Source organism: Coprinopsis cinerea (assembly GCF_000182895.1).
Source record: "Coprinopsis cinerea okayama7#130 chromosome 12 map unlocalized cont3.12, whole genome shotgun sequence".
Lineage (NCBI taxonomy): Eukaryota > Fungi > Basidiomycota > Agaricomycetes > Agaricales > Psathyrellaceae > Coprinopsis > Coprinopsis cinerea.
In genome coordinates, this window is record NW_003307533.1 from 1 (window position 1) to 12,613 (window position 12,613).

At 48.3% G+C, this 12,613-nt stretch overlaps 5 protein-coding genes across 5 annotated transcripts; 1 reads left to right on the top strand and 4 right to left on the bottom strand.

The window, feature by feature from the left end:
- Positions 1-143: 143 nt before the first annotated feature.
- CC1G_13179 (hypothetical protein) lies at positions 144-3,599 on the bottom strand (the record flags this gene model as incomplete). The annotated part of the gene is made up of 19 exons (XM_001834533.2): positions 144-162; positions 218-366; positions 1,006-1,037; positions 1,094-1,796; positions 1,852-1,875; positions 1,931-1,999; positions 2,066-2,092; positions 2,151-2,201; positions 2,261-2,311; positions 2,371-2,421; positions 2,479-2,529; positions 2,589-2,639; positions 2,697-2,747; positions 2,807-2,857; positions 2,914-3,018; positions 3,069-3,245; positions 3,322-3,345; positions 3,403-3,526; positions 3,580-3,599. 19 exons carry the CDS (start codon positions 3,597-3,599, stop codon positions 144-146), a joined length of 1,830 nt encoding a protein of 609 aa, XP_001834585.2.
- Positions 3,600-4,046: 447 nt separating this feature from the next.
- Positions 4,047-4,663, bottom strand: CC1G_13180 (hypothetical protein; the record flags this gene model as incomplete). The annotated part of the gene is made up of 3 exons (XM_001834534.2): positions 4,047-4,052; positions 4,130-4,191; positions 4,495-4,663. 3 exons carry the CDS (start codon positions 4,661-4,663, stop codon positions 4,047-4,049), a joined length of 237 nt encoding a protein of 78 aa, XP_001834586.2.
- Positions 4,664-5,006: 343 nt separating this feature from the next.
- CC1G_13181 (hypothetical protein) lies at positions 5,007-5,306 on the top strand (the record flags this gene model as incomplete). Its single annotated transcript, XM_001834535.2, has 1 exon — positions 5,007-5,306. One exon carries the CDS (start codon positions 5,007-5,009, stop codon positions 5,304-5,306), a length of 300 nt encoding a protein of 99 aa, XP_001834587.2.
- Positions 5,307-5,682: 376 nt separating this feature from the next.
- CC1G_15367 (hypothetical protein) lies at positions 5,683-6,491 on the bottom strand (the record flags this gene model as incomplete). Its single annotated transcript, XM_002910043.1, has 4 exons — positions 5,683-5,768; positions 6,054-6,089; positions 6,239-6,281; positions 6,420-6,491. 4 exons carry the CDS (start codon positions 6,489-6,491, stop codon positions 5,683-5,685), a joined length of 237 nt encoding a protein of 78 aa, XP_002910089.1.
- Positions 6,492-10,565: 4,074 nt separating this feature from the next.
- CC1G_13183 (hypothetical protein) lies at positions 10,566-12,527 on the bottom strand (the record flags this gene model as incomplete). Its single annotated transcript, XM_001834537.2, has 12 exons — positions 10,566-10,781; positions 10,836-10,859; positions 10,918-10,977; positions 11,033-11,077; positions 11,134-11,184; positions 11,241-11,288; positions 11,342-11,401; positions 11,458-11,514; positions 11,568-11,708; positions 11,763-11,897; positions 12,004-12,014; positions 12,506-12,527. 12 exons carry the CDS (start codon positions 12,525-12,527, stop codon positions 10,566-10,568), a joined length of 870 nt encoding a protein of 289 aa, XP_001834589.2.
- Positions 12,528-12,613: the final 86 nt, after the last annotated feature.

A 12,613-nucleotide genomic window follows, 5' to 3' on the forward strand; every position in this document is an offset into this window, starting at 1 on the left:
AGGAGACGGGGGTGAGTATACAGGGCAATGTAAATTGTTACTTAATATAACTGTATAGCTACTTACAGTTATAGAGGCTGTGATGGACTAGAGGGTTCCATGGTAGGGGTTAACGAGTGGGTTAGTAAATGGATTGACATAACTTAGGTTACAAAGAGGGTACTAGGAGGAGTCACGGTTTCAACCCTTACAGATATTTGGAAACCGTGAAGGGTACTCAATGCGATGTTGAATGTAGTTGGAAGGGAATTTGAGGTACAGCCTGGGTACGACGAGGTACTGCGTAAGGTACTTCGAGGGTATGATAAGGTACTTTGAGGGTACGATAACGTACTTCAAGGTACTTTGAGGGTACGACAAGGAACTCTGAGGTACTTCAAGAGTTAGATGGTTTCTATTCGTATGTAAGTATTGAAACCCTAAGACGAGGTACTGCGGGTACTGCGGAAGGTACTACAGGTACTCCAAGGTACTACGGGTACTACGGGTACTCCAAGGTACTCCAAGGTACTCCGGGTACTACAGGGTACTACAGGGTACTACGGGTACTACGGGTACTCCGGGTACTCCAAGGTACTACAGGGTACTACAGGGTACTACAGGGTACTACGGGTACTGCGAGAGGTACTATGAGGTACTCCAAGGTACTACGAGTACTCCAGGTACTCCGGTTACTTCAGGTACTACAGGGTACTACAGGGTACTACGAGGTACTATGAGGTACTCCAAGGTACTCCAGGTACTCCAGGTACTATGGGTACTATAGGTACTACAGGTACTCCATTAACATGGCCATGTTTTTCGGAACATAATATTAGTGTACGATTTACCGAAAAATTCGTTTTTTTTTGGTACGACGGGACGATGAACGGACGATGACGTCATTTTCCCACGGCGGACGACGGACGACGTCGTCCGTAAACATGGCCATGTTTTTCGGAACATAATATTAGGGCGGTCAGGGGACGAAGCGAAATCGGGGTTAGAGGCGAGGGTACGTAAAACCTCCTCGCCGTGGCCCGACGCGTTCATCTTGTCTGTAAACGTAGGTGGTTTCAATACTGGAATTGGCATTGAAACCAGAGCCACTCACCCAAGTCATAAACCCTCGCACACCAGCTTCCAGCCTGCTCCAACAGCTCCGTGACTTTACGAATTTGCTCCAAGGTCTTCTTCTTTTCCTCCGAATCTTTGACGTTGGCTGCCGTGACCAACAGGTTTCCCCAACTCTCGCGCGAAGCCTTCATAAGTGCTCGAGTGACTTCGACTCGATGCGCGCCATTAACGAGGTAGATGACAATGTCGGGGTTCTCCTCCTTAAGCTTCATGAGCTCTTCCAAGTTGAGGACGAGTTGCTTCAGCTTGTTGGGATTGGCGGAAGTGGGGGAGGGGAACGACTTCTCTTTGTTGACGATGCGGCCTGGTAGAGCAATAATGATGGCGTGCTCTGGGGATTGGGTTAGGAGCTCTTTACCCTTGTTGTAGAGGTCGTCGAAAACTGATTGTTCGATCGGGCGATGGTTGAAATGGCGAAGGGAGAATGGAATGACACTTTTAAAGTATTTCTCGTCGCCGTTTTTAACCCACTGATATATCGCCGACTGGGCGAAGCTATCCGCCTCCTCGAACGACGCACCCTCCTTCCCCAGTAACGGACCGGCGCCAACGTACAGCATGGCCATACCCATGTGCGCTTCACTTGCGATCATTTGGAACTTGATGGTAGGGCCAGCAGCGCTAGCCCTCGCAGCGAGCATGTCTTCAAGGGTCTGTACAGCTGACTCGCTCTGGACAATCTAAAAAGAACACTCATAAGTACTTACAAGACTACAGAGCGAGAATCATACTCACAACTTTATCAACTTTTTTCTTTCCCTACCAAAGCGGTTTCAAAACGACAGACCAGATGGAAACCAATAAAAAAGCGTACCTTGTCTGGCTTTCCACTATCTCCAGATAGCCTCCTCGGTGGCCTGGCCTTTGCTGCGCTCACAGGAGTCTATGTAACAAGTAAACAGTCTTGTGTAAGTCACTCTCAGCGTTCGAACTAAACACAAGGACAAACCTTTTGTTTCTGTTTCCCTTTGCCTCCCTGTAAGGCGCGGTTAATTGGTTTCAATCTTTACAACGAAATAGAAACCGGTACTTACCCCGCCTTGCTCATCACCCTTCTCACCTGTCGCCGTACTTCCACCAGCAACCTGACGAGTCGCGGTTAGTTGGTTTCAATCGCGATGACCGAATTGAAACCAAAACTTACCCCGCCTTGCTCATCACCCTTCTCACATGTCGCCGTACTTCCACCAGCAACCTGACGAGTCGCGGTTAGTTGGTTTCAATCGCGATGACCGAATTGAAACCAAAGCTTACCCCGCCTTGCTCATCGCCCATCTGACCTGTCGCTGTACCTCCACCAGCAGCCTTAAGATTTCGTTAGTTGGTTTCAAACACGATGACCGAACTGATACCAAAACTTACCCCACCCTGCTCATCTCCCTTGTCCCCTGTCGCCGTACCTCCACCAGCAGCCTGACGAGTCGCGGTTAGTTGGTTTCAATCGCGATGACCGAATTGAAACCAAAACTTACCCCCCCTTGCTCATCGCCCGTCTGACCTGTCGCCGTGCCTCCAGCAGCAGCCTTATGAGTTCGTTAGTTGGTTTCAAACGCCATGACCGAATTGAAACCAAAACTTACCCCGCCCTGCTCATCTCCCTTGTCACCTGTCGCCGTACCTCCACCAGCAGCCTGACGAGTCGCGGTTAGTTGGTTTCAATCGCGATGACCGAATTGAAACCAAAACTTACCCCCCCTTGCTCATCGCCCATCTGGCCTGTCGCCGTGCCTCCAGCATCAGCCTTAGTCGCGGTTAGGGGGTTTCAATCGCGTCGATCGAATTGAAACCGAAACTCACGGTGGTCTTTGCCTTCTTCGATGGAGGCCCTTCCGGCTTCTTGGTACCTCCTTCCCCTCCTTCCTCACCCTCTTCGTCCGAATCGATGAAGGCCCGGCTGGTAATCTTGACAAAGGTGGGTCAAGTCGTCCTGCCAACCACGGATATCTACTCACCTTTCTCTTGGTACCCTTGCCCTTTCCCTTCCCTGCCCCTTCCTTGCCTCCCCCTTCCTGGGCGGTCTTCTTCTGCCTCGACTTCTCCCTTTCCTCCGCCCTGAGCTTTCGTCCCTGCTGCTCTTGCGCCTTTTGCTCTGCGCTCTTGGTTTTCGACGTTGATCCAGCCTTGGGTGGCTGAAAAACAGTAAAGTCAGCCGCATCGTCGCAACAACTACGAGCAAGCGTCGAGGATGTGGTATGGATAACTCACCATGGCGTGCGTTCGAATTTTGTACTAGCAGAGTGGAAGAGAGGTTTAGTAGAGAGAGGGGTAAGTGGAAAAGCGACTCACCTTGGTTTCTAACGGTTTTTTTGAGGCTTCGACGTCTACCAGTGCTGGGAGCAGTGTGAGGTTGAGTAGGATGAGGGAAGGAAAGAAGGGAGGGGCAGCCACCCAGGTTTTATGTCCTGGGAGGCTGTGTCAGGTATGATCGAAAATGTTTAGCTTCCGCCATGGCAACAGACTCACCTTCCACCGATTTCCTTCATTCTTGTTGCGTTCGACAGCTCGGTTTCGGACGTTTCGACAGGAAAAGAGTTGACGAAGAATGGAGGAGAATTGAGGCAGTTGCGAAGGGAACAATGAGGAGGTAAGTTTTATTGCGGGCTAAGACTTTTCCGGAGCGATCGTACTTACCATATTGGCGGGCGATTGCTCCAACTCCACCGCCATTCAGAGGGTCTCGGCCGCCCTCCTTTCCAACAGCCGCTCGGTTTAGATCGATGCCCAATCGGGTCAGAAAAGGGGGATGGAAGTCAGCGGGTCTTCGGTCATCAGGTATGAGACAACTTTGTGACGCGTGCGTCATTGCGTTACTGACACGCTAACCCTCTCGTCTTCAGCGCGTTTTCAAACGCGGAGAAATGGCTTTTGAATGAGCCCAAGACCACCCCTATACCATCAGAATTGGGCGAGGTACAATGGTTTCTACCTGCCTATGCCTAGAATTCAGGTAAGCGCCCGTGTTTGTTTTCTTTTTTTTCTTTCCATGTGCGTGATTGTCTTACCAACGTCTTACCCCTCTCAACTTAGGCTGGTTTGAAACGTTTCTCTTTTCCGTATCGAACGAGCCCGGACCCACTGGAATCGGGGTAGAAACCGGTAAGTTATCCTTATTTCTTTCCTTCCCAATCACTCAACCTAGTAACAAGTGTTAAGTCATTCAACTAGTACCCAACTCTTGTACACTGGGTTTCTATGGCTAATACAATAGCTTCTAATACATGTTTCTAATGACTTGAGTGATGATGGAAGAGATATTTGGAAAGAGAGGGAGGAGGAGGAGACGTTTGCCGGGGTAACGTCTAAATTTGGACATGTACAAAACGGATCAAGCGATTAGGTTCCGCCTGCCGGATCGGAGACGGAACCTGATCGACTTACTTCTTTTGGAACCAGCTCCACAGTTGGAGCCTTGTGGTTTCCAATCCTCGCTGGTGATTGAAACCAACGGTGGGAGGGAGGCAGGAGGTGGGAGGGGATCAAGGTTGGTAGATGACAAAGGGAGGGGAGTGGTTTCTAACCACCACCGGGTTTGGAAACCAGGGACCATGGTCAGTGCCTACATGGGGGGGTTAGGCAGGGAATCTCGTATGACCTTCGTCAAGGCTGCCCCATGAGGGTACTCTGGGTGGTACGCTCATCGTACACTGGTGGTACAACGGGGGCTGTTCGATGGTACGATGAGCGTCCCAGTGTACGATGAGAAGGTACTCTCGTCGTACAACGACTGTACGATGGTGGTACGATGGGGTACCCTCATCGTACAGTCGTCGTACGATGAGTGTACGATGGTACGATGGCGTCGTACACCTGTCGTACACTGGTACGATGGGGTGTACGATGGCGTCGTACAAGTGAACTTAGAGGTACAACCATCGTCCAGCGAGTGTACGATGGGGGTACGATGGGGTACTCTCATCGTACACTCGTTGTACGATGGCGTCGTACACTGGTACGATCGGGTGTACGATGGTGTCGTACACTGGTACGATCGGGTGTACGATGGTGTCGTACACTGGTACGATCGGGTGTACGATGGTGTCGTACAAGAGTACGATCGGGTGTACGATGGTGTCGTACAAGAGTACGATGTCGTCGTACAAGTGTACGATGGTGTCGTACATACAAAAGGTAAAGTGTACGATGGTACGATGCCATCGTACACTTTGGTTTCTAAATTCGTTTTGGGATAGAAACCATGTACGATGGCATCGTACACTTGTACGATGGGGGTGTACGATGGTACGATGCCATCGTACATCATGGTTTCAATAAACGATTTCATGTACGATAGCATCGTACACTTGTACGATGAAGTGTACGATGGTACGATGCCATCATACATTTTGGTTTCAATAACCGTTTTCGGGTATAAACCATGTACGATGGCATCGTACACTTGTACGATGGGAATGTACGATGGTACGATGCCATCGTACCATTATGGTTTCAATAATCGATTTCGGGTATTAACCATGTACGATCATCGTACATTGGTACGATGAAGTGTACGATTTACCGAAAAAATTACTTTTTTTTGTACGATGGTACGATGAATGTACGATGACATCATTTTCCCACGGGGGACGATGGTACGACGTCGTACATTAAACATGGCCATGTTTTTTGGAACATAATATTAGTGTAGAATTGCCCTGTTCGCCATTTATATCTTCATCACCGTCAGAGATAACCTGTACCCCATTGTTGAGCACTGTAATTGTATTCACAGAATGCATGATACGCACAAGCTGATTTAAGTTTAGAATATGTTCCGAGGAATCATCTTCTTGAACTTCCGAAAGGGTTGGCTGGAAAGCGGGTTGAATGAAACTATTGCAACTGAAGAGTTCTGGACATACAGTAGTGCTTGGGGCACGCTTTGGGAACAAATTGATATCAGCGCAAATTCTCTTCATATCGAAATTTAAGCAACGCACCAAAGTAATTAAAGAAGTATCTGTAATAGATGGGGTCTAATAGAAATCTTCAGCACAAGTCCTATGTACGCTTTAACTCAATAATCGACTGACTGTTAAAGTTGGTTGACTATTTGCTTTAGTCTTGGTCTATTTCGATATCAGTTAATTTTTCCATGATATCAAAATCGATAATTGTAACTTACAGAGGTTGTAGTAGGTTGGGTGTTCTGCACAAAATGATATCACCTAAAATTAGCCTCATATCAAATTGTTGAATTTTCAAATCAATTACATTGAGTGTGCTTGAGGCTTTAATTAAAGCTTTGATCTTTAATGACATCAGCATTGCGCCCAAACAAAACATATATGTTATCAAACACTCACACTGTGACAAGTGTGAGTCTTGGACTGGTGTTTGGTGTTAAAGTCTTGCTGACACTTGGAGCAGTGGAACATATTTGATATGGAGAGTGAAGATGTGGGCAAATTTCGGAAGGGCGGGAAAAAAGGCTTTCCTGTCTGATGGGGAATGCCGGGTATATATGTTTTTTCCGGGATGGACAAATATGCCATAACAAATGACATCATATTCAAGCAAACTTGCGCAAATAACTGGGTTTACACTAAAGATTGAGTGTAGATGTAATTCACAATTTTGATATGAGTGTGATTTGGACTCATATTGGAAGATGAAAACTCAGGATTATATATTAAGCAGTTCTAGTGCCAATCACACCCACTATATCAGTAACGATTGTCAACAACTATTCGCTATAATTCTCATCGAAAAATGATCCTTTACATTAATATAATTGAGAACAAATTCCGTCTCAAAGTGATACTGCATAATATCAACAGATTACGTGAATATATTGCATACATGGCAAATATGAATTTGATCTGGGCAACATTTTACATGAAACTGAATACTTTATAGTCGCATAATTGAATGGACAGTTGATTTGATATGAGTGCTATTTTTTATGATATCGAAAATATGATATGAATGTAATGCACGATGATATCAAAAATGTGATTGAATTGACAGTTAGTTTTCATATCGGAAATGTGATATGAATGAAAAACAAGATGATTAGACAATCAATTTGATATGAGTGTTATTTTTGATGATATCGAAAATATGATATGAATAAAATATAGAATGATATCGAAAATTTGATATGGATAGGATTTCTGCTGATATCAAAAATATGATATGAATAAAATATAGAATGATATCGAAAATTTGATATGAATAGGATTTCTACTGATATCAATAGATGGGTGTTGAATAGAGGTGCAAAAACAAGGTGTGCAGTTGGGGGTGTGGTCCTGAGCGGCGGGTATGGCATACCCGCCGCGGGCAGATAGATAGGGCCTAAGGAGTCACTCACCATTGCGGGTTCTGTTGCTTAGGGGCAGATTAAGGGACAGAATGGTAAGCACAGGTGTGTGGAAGGTATAAAATAGTACTCACCTCGATTTAATGCGATTTACACTGGGTTACTGAGGGTGTAAGAAGAGAAGAGGGTGGGTGGTGGAACGAAGGAGAGAAGGAAAATTTATGGGAGGGTGGCATGAGACCTTGGCTGACTCAGACGATCGAGGTCAATTTACTTCCGCTTTCGACTTGGGATAATCTTCACCGATTTATTTGATTTTAGGCTCGTTCGAAAGCGCTTTTTCCATCGATTCTAACGGTTCTAGCCGTGTAAAAATCCGTGCATTATTCGTGGAGGTACGGGCGGGACAATGGGAGGTATGTCTGTGGGCGGATCAAAGGTGTCCCTGGTGGATCGGGTGGCCTGGTCGGCGGTTTCCTCCGGTGTTATACCAATTTTCCAGACGGAACTAACCCCCTGAACAGCCTCTTGTAAGCCCTTCCTCAACGCATACGTATATGAGGGCTGAATGACATGATAGACACCTATCTACCTCAAGTATACCTGTGTGTGGAACAAATCGGTGTGCGTGATTATAATAATGACGTCATTGCCCTCTCGATTGGGGGCGGTTTTAAACGTTCAAGCCTCAGGTCTATCGCCCAAAAGATGGATGAGCTATGGCCATTTTCGTCGCACCGGAGGACTTTATACTCACCAGAACTAATGCTTCGATTGCTTTGTAGCCTCTAGTCAATGGGGTTAGATTATTGTTTGGGTTTGCCTTTTTTCTGTATTCCCTCCTTGAATTGTGTCGTCCTTAGCCTGAACGATATCTGTACCCTTACCTGTGGGGACACCTCGCTTGAAGTGGCTTGGGCGCTTTTTTATTAAGCGCTTGTCGGACCGAATCACCGATCTCGGCCGTTGATCCGCCGGGCCTGAACGATTGGCACCGCGGACCCTATTCTAGTTGTTGGTTTCTACCCCATCAGCTCGTTTGAAACCACTGCACCATTACAGGAGACGGGGGTGAGTATACAGGGCAATGTAAATTGTTACTTAATATAACTGTATAGCTACTTACAGTTATAGAGGCTGTGATGGACTAGAGGGTTCCATGGTAGGGGTTAACGAGTGGGTTAGTAAATGGATTGACATAACTTAGGTTACAAAGAGGGTACTAGGAGGAGTCACGGTTTCAACCCTTACAGATATTTGGAAACCGTGAAGGGTACTCAATGCGATGTTGAATGTAGTTGGAAGGGAATTTGAGGTACAGCCTGGGTACGACGAGGTACTGCGTAAGGTACTTCGAGGGTATGATAAGGTACTTTGAGGGTACGATAACGTACTTCAAGGTACTTTGAGGGTACGACAAGGAACTCTGAGGTACTTACAAGAGTTAGATGGTTTCTATTCGTATGTAAGTATTGAAACCCTAAGACGAGGTACTGCGGGTACTGCGGAAGGTACTACAGGTACTCCAAGGTACTACGGGTACTACGGGTACTCCAAGGTACTCCAAGGTACTCCGGGTACTACAGGGTACTACAGGGTACTACGGGTACTACGGGTACTCCGGGTACTCCAAGGTACTACAGGGTACTACAGGGTACTACAGGGTACTACGGGTACTGCGAGAGGTACTATGAGGTACTCCAAGGTACTACGAGTACTCCAGGTACTCCGGTTACTTCAGGTACTACAGGGTACTACAGGGTACTACGAGGTACTATGAGGTACTCCAAGGTACTCCAGGTACTCCAGGTACTATGGGTACTATAGGTACTACAGGTACTCCATTAACATGGCCATGTTTTTCGGAACATAATATTAGTGTACGATTTACCGAAAAATTCGTTTTTTTTTGGTACGACGGGACGATGAACGGACGATGACGTCATTTTCCCACGGCGGACGACGGACGACGTCGTCCGTAAACATGGCCATGTTTTTCGGAACATAATATTAGAGACAGTGGTGACACCACATACAGAGGGTGACCACTCCGACTCAGAGAGTGGTGTTCCTGGAACACCGGTTGCGAGCGAGTCACACTCGGACTGAGGGAGTGGTGTTCCTGGAACACCACATACCAGAGGCTGACCATGTCGCGAAGAGCGAACACTAAACCAAACCAAACCTTGAAACCAGAGCGGAAGTGCCAGAGAGCTGAGAGCGACGAGAGAGGCGAGAGCGATGAGCGACTTGTAAGCCAGAAAGCTATGCAGATGTATTGACGAAGAGGTCAAGCCTGAGGAAATACAGAGCAGACTACCTAGCTTATATACCTATTCTACTGTCTACATAGCCGCAGTGAGTCAGAATGACGAACAAATGGTGAAACATCGAAGAACAATAAGAAAGGTCATGAGGCTGCGCGAAGGCTGCGCGAAGAACAAGAATGAAACAATAATGGAACAAGAAGGTGTCAGAGTGTGTCAGAAGGCAGTGCGTAACAATAAGGACGATAGAGTAGGGTAAAGGGCAATGCGAGGCAGTGTTCCATGAGTGAAAGAGTCCATAGAGGGGAATAAGGAGGCGAAGGAGTAAAGGAAAGTGGAACGATAAGATGCGAAACAGATTAGATAAGATAAGATGAAAAACAGGGGCTATACCGGCTGTTCACGACAGACCACTCCGACTCAGAGAGTGGTGTTCCTGGAACACCGCATGTGAGCGAGTCACACTCGGACTCAGAGAGTGGTGTTCCTGGAACACCGCATGCGAGCGAGTCACACTCGGACTGAGGGAGTGGTGTTCCTGGAACACCGCATACAGAGGGTGGCGACTACCAGACTCAGAGAGTGGTGTTCCCGGAACATCAGAGCAACAGCGGCCCACCACCTCATCTCAGAGACTTGAGCAGGATGCGCCCAGGGTCCCCCATACTCTCCCCTGACCCTTTCCCCCAGGGTCAGTCCCCAGGGTCCCCCATATTCTCCTCTGACCCTGTCCCCCAGGGTCAACCATATTCTCCCCTGACCCTGCCCCCCACAGGGTCCCCCATATTCCCCTCTGACCCTCTCCCCCAGGGTCAGTCCCCAGGGTCACCCATATTCTCCCCTGACCCTGCCCCCAGGGTCAGTCCAATATGACCCCAGGGTCAGACCGACCCTACTCCATTTTTTCTCTCTCTATAACCCTAAACATGGCCATGTTTTTTGGAACATAATATTAGGTCGTCGAACTCCTGCGCATGGCTATCGCTGAACAAGGGTCCCCCAGCACCGTTGAAGAGAGCGAACCCGAGGTCGGCGCTCGAAGCCACCATGTGAAGCTGGATCATATGCGACGCTTTGCGCGCGCGAGACTCGAGCATGGCCTCGACAGTCACAACAGCGCTGTCCGTCTCTTCCATCTAGAAACGTAGACATAGTTAGTAATATCTCAGGTAAGTAGGGTAAATACATACCAGGGCGTCAAGAGTCTTAGGCGTCTGAAAGTTTGGTTTCAACTAAGCACCCCAAGTGGAAACCATACTCGAAGAGGCTTACCTTGTCTTCCCCTTCCTCTCCCTTTTTGTCAGGCGTTGCCTTCGTCTTCTTTGCCCTAGCCTATGAACAAGACGACGTTGGTTTCAACCGTCGAAGACGAATGGAAACCACCCACCTCTTCCCCTCCCTTCCCGCCTCCCTGGCCATCATGGCGATACTCCTACACCGAATGTACGTGTTGGTTTCAACACACGTCGGCAAATTGAAACCACTTACCCCTTCCGCTTCAACCTCCTTCCCTCCCTTGCCAGCATTGCCGTCATCCTCCTACGCCCAAGGTAAGCCTTCATTTCAACGCGCGTTGACGAATAGAAAGCACTTACCCCTTCCCCTTCAGCCTCCTTCCCACCGTCGCCTGCATCTCCACCATCCTGCAACGCGGAACATTGGTTTCTATTTCTTGTCGAGAATAGAAACTACCTACCTCTGCCCCAGTGAGCGCCTTCGGGGCTCCCTCAGCCTCACCGTTCCCTCCTTCGGCGTTCTAAGTGCCTGGTAAGCGCTGGTTTCTATATATCTTCACATATAGAAACCACTCACCTTCCCTCCGTTATCCTGTCCACCCAGGCTCTCGTCGACAATCTCAACATCAGAGTCCTGGGGCGTACGTGTAAGTGCTGTCACCGCGATGTTTTGCATCCACGACTCACCTTGGCGCTGTCGTCGACAGCGGTTTTGGGTTTCTTTGGAGGACGTCCTCCGCTTTTCTTTGCCCCCCTCTTCGCAGGAGGACCGGTGGTGGAAGGTTCCCCCTCGTCGTCCGAGGATTCGACTATCGCAGGGGTCTTGGGCTGTGTGGTTTCAGGTAAGTATGAGCTACACATCGGTCGACTCAGAGGACTCACCTTGGCACGTCTTTTCCCCTTTCCACTGGTCCCCTCCATCTCCTTCGCCGATCGCTCTTGCCCCTCCTGAACGTGCTGCTCCGCGGTTTTCGTCGATCGCCGACTCCTAGTCGTGGTAGAACCGTCCTTGGGCGGCTGTTGGGGTATAGGTAGTTAGCTTCTGCGTCGCCAATGCTCCCCACAGCTTCGAACGAGGCGAACGCGAGCTGGGAGCCGGTGTAGGGCCTAAGGAGTCACTCACCATTGCGGGTTCTGTTGCTTTGGGGCAGATTAAGGGACAGAATGGTAAGCACAGGTGTGTGGAAGGTATAAAATAGTACTCACCTCGATTTAATGCGATTTACACTGGGTTACTGAGGGTGTAAGAAGAGAAGAGGGTGGGTGGTGGAACGAAGGAGAGAAGGAAAATTTATGGGAGGGTGGCATGAGACCTTGGCTGACTCAGACGATCGAGGTCAATTTACTTCCGCTTTCGACTTGGGATAATCTTCACCGATTTATTTGATTTTAGGCTCGTTCGAAAGCGCTTTTTCCATCGATTCTAACGGTTCTAGCCGTGTAAAAATCCGTGCATTATTCGTGGAGGTACGGGCGGGACAATGGGAGGTATGTCTGTGGGCGGATCAAAGGTGTCCCTGGTGGATCGGGTGGCCTGGTCGGCGGTTTCCTCCGGTGTTATACCAATTTTCCAGACGGAACTAACCCCCTGAACAGCCTCTTGTAAGCCCTTCCTCAACGCATACGTATATGAGGGCTGAATGACATGATAGACACCTATCTACCTCAAGTATACCTGTGTGTGGAACAAATCGGTGTGCGTGATTATAATAATGACGTCATTGCCCTCTCGA